General features: G+C 59.5%; 6 protein-coding genes across 6 annotated transcripts; 3 read left to right on the forward strand and 3 right to left on the reverse strand.

The window, feature by feature from the left end:
• Positions 1-3,723: 3,723 nt before the first annotated feature.
• Positions 3,724-5,442, forward strand: J7T54_004598 (uncharacterized protein; the record flags this gene model as incomplete). Its single annotated transcript, XM_051503268.1, has 1 exon — positions 3,724-5,442. The coding sequence occupies one exon, from the start codon at positions 3,724-3,726 to the stop codon at positions 5,440-5,442; it is 1,719 nt and encodes a 572-aa protein (XP_051364908.1).
• Positions 5,443-5,972: 530 nt separating this feature from the next.
• Positions 5,973-7,160, forward strand: J7T54_004599 (uncharacterized protein; the record flags this gene model as incomplete). The annotated part of the gene is made up of 1 exon (XM_051503269.1): positions 5,973-7,160. One exon carries the CDS (start codon positions 5,973-5,975, stop codon positions 7,158-7,160), a length of 1,188 nt encoding a protein of 395 aa, XP_051364909.1.
• A 271-nt stretch (positions 7,161-7,431) lies between these two features.
• J7T54_004600 (NADP-dependent mannitol dehydrogenase-like protein) lies at positions 7,432-8,310 on the forward strand (the record flags this gene model as incomplete). Its single annotated transcript, XM_051503270.1, has 2 exons — positions 7,432-7,631; positions 7,680-8,310. The coding sequence occupies 2 exons, from the start codon at positions 7,432-7,434 to the stop codon at positions 8,308-8,310; spliced, it is 831 nt and encodes a 276-aa protein (XP_051364910.1).
• A 49-nt stretch (positions 8,311-8,359) lies between these two features.
• On the reverse strand, positions 8,360-9,820 carry J7T54_004601 (Endo-1; the record flags this gene model as incomplete). The annotated part of the gene is made up of 1 exon (XM_051503271.1): positions 8,360-9,820. The coding sequence occupies one exon, from the start codon at positions 9,818-9,820 to the stop codon at positions 8,360-8,362; it is 1,461 nt and encodes a 486-aa protein (XP_051364911.1).
• Positions 9,821-10,625: 805 nt separating this feature from the next.
• J7T54_004602 (uncharacterized protein) lies at positions 10,626-10,829 on the reverse strand (the record flags this gene model as incomplete). The annotated part of the gene is made up of 1 exon (XM_051503272.1): positions 10,626-10,829. The coding sequence occupies one exon, from the start codon at positions 10,827-10,829 to the stop codon at positions 10,626-10,628; it is 204 nt and encodes a 67-aa protein (XP_051364912.1).
• Positions 10,830-11,234: 405 nt separating this feature from the next.
• J7T54_004603 (uncharacterized protein) lies at positions 11,235-12,077 on the reverse strand (the record flags this gene model as incomplete). Its single annotated transcript, XM_051503273.1, has 1 exon — positions 11,235-12,077. One exon carries the CDS (start codon positions 12,075-12,077, stop codon positions 11,235-11,237), a length of 843 nt encoding a protein of 280 aa, XP_051364913.1.
• Positions 12,078-12,518: the final 441 nt, after the last annotated feature.

The following is a 12,518-nucleotide window of genomic DNA, read 5'->3' on the forward strand; positions in this document are numbered from 1 at the left end:
GGACACCACGACACGTCAGAGCGAAGACCCCTAGGCAGACTCAGTACGTAAGACTAGATCTCACATATAGAGAATTATGTACTCCTGCAAGAGCCACAGTAATCTTGGATCGCATCTTGTGCTGTATACTGATACCTTAGTTAAGCTGGTGGACAAACTCATGGTCAGCCGTGGACGACCTACACGAAGCCTAGATCGATTCGAAATGAGATCGGCGAGACATGGAGGACAGGAGTTGGGATGGGAACAAGTCTTCGGTTCTCAGTCGGCGCACAATTTTCACCTATGTTTTTTTTAGGTGGCTTGGAAGCTTCTTATCAATACCAGTGAGCTTCTTGATATGGCCAGTTATTCTCGAAAGAGTGTCACGCCTATAATCACGCACATACTGCATCTGGGCAGTAGGGTCCACTATCTTCTGGCTGAACCTTGGGAAGTTCAAACGTAGATTACATGACTGCTTCTAGAGATTGGAGATTTGGAACAGAATACCTTTTCGTAAGACACTGAGAACTGGCTGCTGATATGTGAACTGACACAGCTTTCGAGTACGTGCTCTGCCAAGGATGTACACTTACACACCTGGATGCTGTGCGGTGTGTTTAGATGCACCCCGACCATTGTGAAATTGTCAGCAACTCTTTAATACACTTCAAAGAACATTGGATTTTCCAATAATCCATTGTCTTTGTCAAGGACAACAGATTTCGAGTTGGATGCGCATCGAGGGACCAACTTGGAGCATGAAGCCTACCCTGTATACATCTCCTGCCACAGCATTGCGCACGCAAAGTCGCAAACTATAATGCATCTTCGGGTCCTTTGGGGCATCTTGCTTCTCGGGTGGCTGAAGCTCTGTACGGAGGGTATAATAGTTGCCGACTGCAATTGTGCACACGGCCATGTTGCCATATGCTGAGAAGTTACTCCGTGAAACCACACCCGTGGGAAAGGTGACCGCTCACAATGACCCCAGCAAATCCTCACGTGCTATCAAGAAAACCGATCAGGTCGCACTGGCACGGAACGGAATAAATAGTGAATAGCGTGAACAGCTCACGAGCTTCCAAGCCTTTCGATAACACATCACATCGACGAAGCCGGGCGATCAAACCGCATGGCCTCGTTAAGCGCTGGCGCCGCACACCCCGCATAAGGCTAAGCTACCGGCGCCCCGCATGATGCAGGATACAGTCGTTCTAAACTGTCGCAGGTCGAGCAGCCGCCATGTGCGAGCCTGTTGGAGCAGCTGTGCATGGACGAGGCCCGGGTCTAAACAAACAGGCAAGACTCAAAGACATCCATGGCGGTCAAGATCGCAAGATATCACGATAGCCGCCAAGCGCAGACGCGTCACGTCAACATTCGTTGATTAAGCGCGTCGGGACACGAGACGGGAAATGAAGTGGCGTGGCGTGCATATCATCTGCGGTATTATGGGTTTGATATTGGGGAACGCTGACCACCAGCCGACTGAAGGATGATGCTGGGCCGGGTCGCATGGAGCTGGGCTTCAGAAATACCAGACTAATACCAATGAAGTATGCCTTGCTAATCTGTATACGTACGTAAGAGCCATAACACTCCTGAACTAAATTCCAGGGGCGTATGCTTCTCGGCATCAGCTCTGCTGAGCCAAATCGCGGTGCGAATATTTCAACCTGCGGTGGGTTCGTCGCTGGAGAGGCCGAAGGAGGAAGAGATTGAAGGGGGGTCAGGGGCGGATGTCAGAGATGCAGGGGACCTGCAACGCGCCTGAGAATGTGCAGATTGCAAAGTAGCCCTTATTCTGAAACACGGTCGACTCGGTCCACCCTGACACACAGCTTCAACAAGTTTCAACAAGTTCACGCGAAGATTCCAGTCACGGAAGCACTTATGCTCCGGGAAGAACTGAGGAACCATCTGGCGGTCAAGACAATTCAGTTCGCTCAAGATGTCAATGTCCAATCATACCCGATGGCATGCATGGACGACCCAGGCGTTCCTCAGGACAAACGAGTACTGATCGCTGATTCGCCGCGATACAAAGACGCTAGACGCTGGCTAGCCTCGTGGCCTCACCCAACACGCGAGAAGACGGACTGGAGAAAGCAAACCGTCACCAAAAGGGCGCTAGCGCGCAGTCTGTCAGCTATTAATGGTGCTCTTCGATTCCAGGCTCCGAGCTCCAGTCGAGACTTTGGCTCGGCAGGGCAGGCAGGCAAAACACTCCGCTGCAGACTCTTTGTTCGGCTCTGTCGTTCAAGGTAGATCCAAGTGGCTCCCCTGCCATCGCCGTTGCCGCATCCGTCTCTGATCGCAGTCCACGTACAAATAGATGACTTCACAGAGTGCTTATCAAAGACTGGATTCGCCCCCGACGATGATCCCCGTGACGATGCTTCGCAGGCTCGCGGCAGCGCTCTTTGCCCCTGATGTTGGTGGGCAGCGCGGTGATTGGCCAGACATATCTGTGCATCCTGCATGCCAGCACACCTTTCACTGCAGCAGCAGCGGCTCCAGTGGCTCGCCGAAGACCCCTTCCGGGGGCTGCATTCCTGCCTGAGAGTGCATGCCGTGTTATCTACTGATCCACAGACACTAATTGAGTACCTGGTGCTCATTGCACAGAAGGCAGGAATCAAGTGGGCGGTCAATGTGAATCACCAGACATTTGACTCACGACCCGGCAGACAGCAGATGAAAACACTTGGTGCTGAAAAGCCGTGGCCCGCAAAATGCCTATCAGCCTTTGGCGCTCTCATTGGCTGCATTGTTGAACAGAGTGTACAGATAGATCGACGCTGATTGGATGAAAGGACCCTGGTCCCCTATGAGAGCTGCCAGAAGCCCTGGCCGCACGGAGTAACAGACTAGCGGAGTAGCGGTAGTCCTGAAGGCTGGAGCTGCAGGAGACGCCCAACTCCTGGCGGGGGCTTGTCGCCTGCCATTTTCGCCGCCGTCCATCCGACCGTGCCTGCCATCTCGAGTCTCCAGTCGCCTGTCTTCTTCTCTTTCCCAACTCCCTCCACACCTCTTCCTCCTCCACCTCGCCAAATCGCCCTTCCCTTCCCTCCTCTCCCTCTTTCAATCAGCTTCCCTCCCGTGGCTTCCTTCCTTTGTATTCCTGTCGGTTGATTAGTTCGCATCTGCAACGCACACGCACGCGCCAACGGAAAAGCTCGAGAATTGAAACACGAAAAGACCATCAGCCCTCGCGTGCACGCACAGACGGCCGACAAGGAAGGATACGCTCGAGGGCATCCATCGACCAAAATACAAACCTATCATCATCATCGGCTGACAGTAAGCCCCGGACTCCCTAATTCGACTGTATTTTATTCGATTGTTCGACTGTTCCGTTCCTTGCTTCGACCAGCACTCGGAACGTACGTCCTCCAGACCTTAATTCCCGACCCACCCGATCAAACCTCGCCGGAAGCGTCACCATCGGCTCTTGCTCACTTGGTTCTTTCTGTCTCCATCGCCAAGTTACTTGCCATCGCACGCGTCGCTCCCTCGGACTCGGACTCGATATTCATCTTCAATTCTGCATCATACTACTACACCCCACTCGTCTTAATTGCACGCAAAGAACGCAAACGCTCACAGTCACGGACAACCTCTTTTTCTGGCTGTCGAACCGCTGCACCTCTCATCGACCGTCGTGCACGCAACGAGCCTTTTAATCAACAAAAGTACATTTCTATCTGAGCTATGAACCCAGGTGGTCCCGCTCAAATGACTTCCAACAACTATCCCTCCCAGAACGGGTTCGGCAACACGGGCGGACTTGCTTCGCGACGTGGTGGCCAGAACATCAAGCCCCTGTCTTTCGATGCCTTGGGCACCAGTAAGGCTGACGACAAGGAAAACGTGGTTCCCACGCCGCGCACCAGCCGTTCTCACCTTCTCGACCGCCTGCGGACCGCGCCTAAGTCGGCGACGGCCTCGTCCTTTGGTCCCATGTCACCGACCGGCGGCTCCGTTCCCACGCAGCAGTATGCCAGGAGCAACTTGGCTGCCAATGTCCACGGGCTTGGCCAGGACAACATCTACAACGCGCCCAAGACGGCCTTCCCGCAGTACGGTCAGCAAAACCAGCAGCGCCAGCAGAACAACAATGTGCAGTACATGATGGGCCAGCAGTATGCGGCTGAGCAGGTGCTCGCCCCTCCCGAGCTCACGGTAGAGGAGCAAGTCCAAGAGGGCATGGATCCCAATCTCTATGCACAACTGGTGGCCACCAACATGTACCTCGCTCAGCAGCAGCAGCGGTTGCAGCAGCAGCTACGTAACGTGCAGGCCGCCGCCCAACAGTTCCAGCACATGAACCTGAACAACTCGCAGCTCGCTCAGCAGCAGATGGCCATCTACGAGCAGCAGCAGCAGTTGCGCAATTTGCAGCAGCAACTTGGAGCTCAGGCTGCCATGACCCAGCAGCCGCAGCGCCAATCCCAGCAACAGCAGCAGCAGTTTTACTACAACCCCATGACGGGACAGTATTTTGTCGACACCTCTGCGCAGCAAGGAGGCTCGCCCTACAACGAGCAGCCCATGACCCCTGGCGGTTTCAGCGTCTATCAGCAACAGCACGCCCAGCAGTACGGTTCGCAGGTGCAGACGCCCCGCGTACAGGTCTCTCCTCCTCCCGAGAACCAGCCGCAGCAGCAAACCTTCCGCAGCAACTCGCCTCCCAAGCGATTCGATTCCCCTGGCGAGACTCAACCCTTGCCGCCACCGTCCGCAAACGCCTTCCGCCGTGGCCACAAGAAGGCTTCGTCGCTGGCGCCTGTCAACGCCGCGCTGGCTGCCTCAGCTGGCGCGGATGGCGTCCTGCCCTCTGCTGGGCCGAAGACGGCTGCTTTCCCCATGACCCCTGGCGGCTATGGACCGGGTCAGAGCCGCGCCGGCGAGCACCCGATTCGTCAGCCTCGTGGCCCGCCCCCCATGGACGAGCTCAAGCTCAAGCCCACAGCCAAGCACGAAGGCAGCAAGAACTTTGCGACTCGCACCCGACGATCGGCCGTTCACAACCTCGTCCGCGCTGGACTTGAGCGACGCAAGGGCACGGGCAGCTCGGCCGGTAGCATGAGCCCGGTGTCCGAGACCGCGGAAGAATCGACGACACCCATCACCGACAATGATTCTGAGTCTGGGCGTAGCGGCTCTGGCAGTCTCGCCGGTGAGGAGGACTGCTCGGTGGCACGCAAGGTGGCGGGTGGAAGCTGGGGAGCCATTGGATCCGATAGGCCCGGATCGCGCCAGCGCGCACGTCGCCATGCCAGTGACAGCGACCTGTCGACGGCCAGCAGCGATACCGGCTCGTTCGCCAACGTCTTCAAGAACGGTGCTCTGCGAGCATCGCAAAAGGCCCAGGAGGCGAACGGAGACCAGCGCAGGGCCCCTCGGCTGGTGCTGACGAGCGCGGAGAAGCGCCGCATGACTCCCCTTGTGTAACAGCCCGCCCTGTTCTTTCCTTTTCCTTCCTCACTTTTTTTTTTACGACTTTATGCCAACACTCACACGATTCCTGTGACTACGACTGATTGCTCGGAACTGGCGGATTGGATTGTGACAGGGTTCATTCATCTTCGCTTCGACAGACGACCGTTTTTTGAGATTTGTTTTTCCTCGTCCCATCAGCTTCACTTCAGACTGTCCTTGACGAAATCTTTCTTACATTAATTGCACCGACGAACGGAGGCATGACTTGATTTGGTTCAGGGGGGTGGTTCCTTGTACAGGAATGGCATGGGATGGGCCACTCACCCAGGGACGATTCCTTGACGAGGAGGATAGCGATAGGTAGAAACATGGGTGCAATATACAGTTGGCCCAAAACTCGAGTGTCTTGTGCCGAGTGACTTGTGTTTGAGCAGTGGCAGGCAGGCAGGCAGCCAACCTGGAGCCGGCGGGGGCACGTGAATTGTTGGCTGTACCTCTCCCAAGTGCAGCAGCACTCACTCTATGCGTGGGTTTCCGCTCGCATGGATTGGATTCTGCTCTCTCATCTCAAGCTGCCACCCAGTCCCAAGGATGACCTCAAGACGACCATTTCAATTGATATGCTTGATCATTACGTGCGCCATGTTTCTCGTCTTTGTGCTCTCCTGCTCCTCAACACATCGCTCTCGCTAGCCTCGCCACAGCAGCCTCTCGCCTCCTCCCGGTCCTGTCCGTCACTGCCCGACAAGGTCAACACTACATATCGTCGCGGCGACGACAACACGCCTCTCGCGCCCTCCCCGCTACCGCCACCGCACTCCCTACGTGATGGACCTGCGATTATCCGACGCCTGCTCGCCCTGCCACCGAGCGCGTCGCTCAGGAGCATCCGCAACGTGACGCTGCAGGGCGACACCTTTGAGCCAGAGGGCATGGTCCTCCTTGGGCCGTCACGGCTGGTGGTGTCGTCGGCCGAGTACGTCACGCCGACTGACAAGTACGCCGCCGGGGAATGGCGGAATGGGACGGATCGCACGCCGGGCGCTGGGTTTGGGCATCTGCAGGTGTTTGACTTGAGCGACGACGGGGCGATGCTGGCGGACGCGTCCATCTCGGCGGCGGGCGCGTGGGAGTATCACAATGGGGGGATTGACTATGACGGGACGCGCATCGTGGGCGTGCTTGGGCAGCGACGGCCCGGGAGCACTGGGTTTGTGTACGCTGCGGAACTCGAGAGCCTCGCGGTGGAAGGGCTGGTGCACTTTACGGGGGATCACATGGGGGCGGTGGTGGTGGATGCGGAGAGGGAGAGGGTGCTGGGTATGAATTGGGGCGCGCGCAAGGGGTATGCGTTTGGGATTGGGGATCGGTGTGAGGAGAAGGGGGCGGCGGACGTGGTGGTGGTGGAGAACAAGTCGCTCTTTGTGGACTATCAAGACTGCAAGTTCCTGGGGCGGGTAGAGGGCGAGAAGACGACGGAAGACGGGTTGATGCTGTGCTCTGGGGTGAAGACGCTGGGCGGCAGAGAGCGGTACGTCCTTGGTGGCCTGGCGCTGGTGAGCGTGGAGAGCATGGATGTCGTGTGGGAGATGCCGGTGACGATGGAGAGTGCGAGGGGCACGCGGGTCACGATGAATCCGTTCGACGTGGCGCTGGTGGAGGATGGGCTCAGGGTATTCTGGCTGCCGGACCAGCACGAGAGCGTGCTCTACGAGTACGACCTGGCCTGATCAAGGGCTCTGGAACGTAAGCGAGGAGCGAGCGTCATCCGCGAGTTCGCGAGTTCGCGAGGCCCCCCTCCCCGCCCGCTGTGGAGAGCCGTTGACGCCCTGCCCTCGCCGACTCCATGTCGGAGCAGAGGCGCCCGAATTGGACGTGGGGAATCTAGGCATGCCCCTCCTCCGGCGCGAAGAATATATTTGCGAGGGTCTGCTTGACTTGGTCCTGCATCATCCTCCTTCCAACTCACAGATCTCTTGCCTACCGTTAAGACCACCCATCATGTCCATGTCCATTGAGGAATGCGCCGTCGCGCGCCCCGGCTTCCCCAAGCCCTTCCCCGAGACGCCCTCCAATGTCACGGAGCAGTTCAAGATGAGCGGCAAGGTGACGGTCGTCAACGGGGCGGCGGACGGCATCGGGCTCGCGGTGGCCGAGGGCATTGCCGAGGCGGGCGGCCACGTCGCGCTGTGGTACAACTCGTGAGTTGGAACCTGCTCCTTCCAGACAGAAAGACGCTGACCCTTCAGCAACGACGTGGCCGTCCAGCGGGCGGAGGAGCTGGCGCGCGCGCACAGCGTCAAGGCCAAGGCGTACAAGGTCAACGTGACGGACCCAGAGGCGGTGCAGCGGACCGTCGCGGCGGTGGTGGACGACTTTGGGCAGCTCGACGTCTTTGTGGCCAACGCGGGGACGGCCATCTCCAAGCCGATCCTGGAGCAGACGCTGGACGAGTACAAGTTCCAGATGGCGGTCAACGTGGACGGCGTGGTGCACTGCGCCAAGTACGCGGGCGAGGTGTTTCGTCGCCAGGGCCGGGGCAACCTCATCATCACGTCGTCCATGAGCGCGCACGTGGTCAACGTGCCCGTCGACCAGCCCGTGTACAACGGCACAAAGGCCTTTGTCACGCAGTTTGGCAAGTGTCTCGCCCGCGAGTGGCGCGACTTTGCCCGCGTCAACATGGTCAGCCCGGGCTTCTTCGACACCAAGATGGGCGCCAGCGACCTCTGCATCCACGAGGCCTACCGCATGGCCGTCCTCGGCCGCCAGGGCCACACCAAGGAGATCAAGGGCTTGTACCTGTACCTGGCGAGTGATGCGTCCACCTACACCACGGGCGCGGACATGATTGTCGACGGGGGGTACACGTTGGCTTAGATTTTTTTTTTTGGTCCTATTGTAAATGGTATAAATATATATACAGTCGTCATGGCAGCACCCAGGTCACCACCGTGTTCGCGGGCACGCTCCCACTCCACGTCTCGCCGCTGTCCGTCTCGACGCGCAGCCAGACAGTGTCCGCGAGCCTGTTCTCCGCCACGACCGTCCTCGTGCCGTCCGGGTTCACCGTAGCCACCGACTGGACCCCCGTGCCGTCGTCGTACGTGTAGCTGCCCGTGCCATCCAGCACCACGGCGCCCCGCGGGATGAAGCGGCTGTACTGCGCCAGCATGTAGTAGTCGACGGTGAGCTCGTACGTGCCCTGGTCCCTGTCGACGACAAAGAGGCCGCGGCAGGTGGCGCAGCCGCCGGGGATGTAGGGCCCAAAGGTGCCGTCGCCCTGGTCCGTCCAGGTGCCGAGCGTCCACATGCCGGCCGTCTCGGCCCAGTTCTGCAGGGGGCCGACAATGTTGCTGGACGACTGGTGCCAGGGCGTCGAGGGCGCGGTCCAGCATTCGGTCATGTGGTTGGCCTTGTTGGGGAAGCGGTCGTGAAAGTCGCTCAGGACGGTCCAGTCGAGCGGGTTGGCGTAGCAGTGCCACGCGGCCGCCTGGACGTAGTCGCCCGCGCCCTCGAGGACGGTCTGGGGATAGTCGGGCCGGTCCGTGTTGTGGTCGTAGGCCCAGATCTGGACGTCGCCCAGGCCGGCGGCGGCGAGGGCGGGACCGACGTGGTCCTGCGTGACCGAGGCGGCCTCGTCGGCGCCCTGGTACATGGTGACGTGGCCGCCGCCCTGGCTGTTGAGCGGCTCGTTCTGGATGGTGATGGCATCGACGTGGGCGCCGTGCGCGGCGTATGCGTTGAGGTACTCGGCAAAGTACTGGCCGTACGCCTCGTAGTACTGGCCGTCGAGGTTGTTGCCCTCGAGCTGGCCGGTCAGTTGCCTGTTCTGCTTCATCCAGCCAGGGGCCGACCAGGCGCTGCCGAGGATGTAGGCGTCCGAGTTGAGGCCCTTGAGCTCGGCCAGCAGCTCGGCCATGGCGACGCCGCGGTCCCCGAGGTTAAAGCCATCCATGTTGGGGTCGGCATTGTTGCCATTGTCGTCGTACGTGTACGCGGGGGGGCCGCTGAGGTCCGAGGCGGCAATGGTGTGTCGCAGGAAGCCAAAGTGGGCGCCGTCCGAGGTGACGAGCTCCTGCAGCAGCTTGGCGCGCTGGTCGTCGGGCAGCGAGTTGATGACGGTGACCGTGGCGTCGGTGACGGTGCCTCCAAAGCCGGTGACGGTCTGCTTGTGGCCAGAAGGGGTGTCGTTGATGGTCAGGTCCCACGTCGCGCCCGCGGGGTTGCCGGCGCCCCGGATGGGGGGGTCGACCTCGCTGAGACGCAGCGAGAGGTTCTCGTTGGAGGCGTAGGCCTTGGCTGCGGACTGGCGCGCGTGGAGGGTAGTGGCCCCGGCGGGAGAGGCGACGGCCTGGGTGGCCAGGGCGGCGAGGACGGGGATGATCATGGTGGCGGGTTTGGACTCGGGAGGCTGTTTCGTACAAGGAAGCACGATCAGGGAGACGTGCTCCCCTTGTATGCCATCTTGTAGTCAACACCTGGTCCTCGGGCACTGGCCATCGCGAGTCCCCAGCGACCAGCATATGCACGACACGTCTTGGCCGCGTCAACGGCGCGCGCGATGGATGGACGGGGTTGCCAATCGGCTCTGCGTGCTACCGAAGCTTGCCTGGACATGGAAGCTGAGGATGAGCGACCGATGCATGGCGTCGGACAATTCTGCCGAGTGTGTGGAAGCGAGCACTGCAGTCCGCAGTAGAATACAACATGGGGACTGATGATGCCCTAGGCTGGGACAGGAAGCTAATCACGATGCACCCACCGCATGATGAGATCGTTTCATCGTTTCCAGGCTCAGCACACGAGGGGGGATTCGGCCCGAGCCCACATTCAGCACCTGCACGTAACGTGCCTAGAGGGATCTGCGTAGGTCAAGGCGGGCATCGCAGCGACGCAGCCGGTGCGAGATCCGGGTCGGATCCGCTTTGTCGGCCGCACATCCGGACTCCAGACTCCGGACCCTGGAGCGACCCGCCCAGCAGCCCCAGCTCCGTCCCCAGGCGGAGGGCTGGCTCTTGCAGTGAACATTTGTCTCACCAGTCTTGTGTGCATGAGAGTGTCCATGTGATCGTGTCCAGAGATCCAGCTCTATTCATGGTCGCTCCAAGCACAAGCAAATGCTATGCATACATGTACTCCGGGAGCCCAGGCCCGTGCCGTACCTCATCAATCATTACCCTCCTACTCGTAGTCTACCACCGCCTTGTGTACTTGCTCTCCTTGGGCATGTGGTAGCCCTGCTGCAGGGCCGCCCGCCGCTCGGCCTTTTCGTGCCGGCGCAGGTCGCTGTTGTAGGCGGGCGTCGACATGTACTGGGACTTTGGGCGCGCCGTCCAGCCTTTGCCGTCGTCAATGTAGCCCCACCACTGCTCCTCGCCGCCGCCGCCAAAGCACATGTTGTACTGTTGTAGTAGGAGGGGTGTGTTTGGTGTTTGTACGTTGTAGCGTAGCTGTGTGGTGGTGGAGCAGCTGTTCGGTCGGGGTGCAGACTGCAGTGTGGGATAGATGGCAGACAAAAGCATCAAAAGACCCCGGATCCAACGATGGACTTGAAACATCTTATATAATTACGACATTCGCCGTCCTCCTGACGCTCTCCGCGTCCACAAGGAGTGTGCAGCACCACAGACTCGCCACGCGCTGCCCACCACGCCGATCATGACGGCGCAGGCAACGCAGGGTCCAATGACGCTGGAATGCACGGACGATCACCCTGTCACTGGCAAGGCTGAGCGGCGCACGGACAGAGGCTTGGACGTTGGCTGATCTACTAGTCTAGGTGGTAATGCAGAGCTAACCAACTACTTGCAGCACACAACGACAATGCCGTCCATTGTCACCCCCCAGCCCTGATTGCCGTCAGGCATCGTGTAGCGCGCGCCCTTTGTCTCCATGGCCTGGTCCAGCGCCGCCTCGTACACTTTCAACTCCTCCTCCGTGTAGTCCTTGAGGAACGTCTGCCGACCCGAGCGCACAATGACACTGACCAGCGACTCCCTCGTCGCGGCGCCGTACCGGACCTGCTTCGTGGACACCCGCACGTCCTGGAACCCAGCCTCGCGCATCACCCTGCCCGCGTGCTCCGCATCGAACCACTCGGGCTTAATGGGCAGCTTGTGCAGCACCGGCTCGTTGGGGCGCGCCGCCCGCTGCGCAGGGTTGATGGCGTCCTCAAAGTTGCCCAGGCGCGCCCAGGACGTGACGGCCGCGACGCCTCCCGGCTGGAGCGTGCGGTAGATTTCGCGCGCCCCCTTGTCGGGGGCCTCGAAGAAGAGGATGCCCAGGTTGGTCACCGAGTGCGTGAACGTGTCGTCTGGAAAGTCGAGCTGCTCGCCCGGCATGACGGCCAGGCGCACATTGTCGCGGTCGCCAAACTTGGCCTTGGCCAGCTGCACCATGTTGGGCGCCACGTCGACTGCGTGGAGGCGGACGTCGGGTGTCTCGGAGAGGATCTCGGCCGTGACGACGCATGTGCCACACGCATTGTCCAGGACGACGGAGGACGTGTCAATGGGCTTGATGGCGTTCATCAGCGTGAGGACGTGCTGGCAGAGGGCGCGTGTCGCGCCACCGATCAGGGCGTCGTAGTCGGCCGCCATCTGGTTAAAGGTGGCGGTGCCATCCATGGGTTGTGGTTGGGACATGGCGGTGAGGCTTTGAAGCAGAGAAGATGAAGTGCGGATGATGATATACAGCTCCTCTGAAGAATTGCTGATGATTGTGATTGCACGTGTGAGGAGGACGGGGGGTCTCACTGTCTGGAGCCTGGGATGAGACTGGTTTGGTGTGAAAAGGCCGAACGAAGCATAAGCTGAGCTGCTGACATGCATTCGCGCGGGGAAGCGGCACTCTGGTATACTAATAATAATCCGCCATCTATTTTACCAGGGGCCTATGTATCATCCATGGGCTGCTCTCTTCCTACATGGAAGAAGTCCATCATCAACCATGTCTCCTGGCCAGAGCAGAGGCCTCCGTACTGGGGGCCCAGTAGTACCAGACTAACACCAGAAGGCACTGCGTAGAAACTGCATTGAGCAACGTGAATCCAGCGTGAAGAGACTTGCAATCAATCATTTACTTGC

The sequence above is a fragment of the Emericellopsis cladophorae genome (assembly GCF_022114955.1).
Source record: "Emericellopsis cladophorae strain MUM 19.33 chromosome Unknown NODE_5_length_938552_cov_118_678949, whole genome shotgun sequence".
NCBI lineage: Eukaryota > Fungi > Ascomycota > Sordariomycetes > Hypocreales > Bionectriaceae > Emericellopsis > Emericellopsis cladophorae.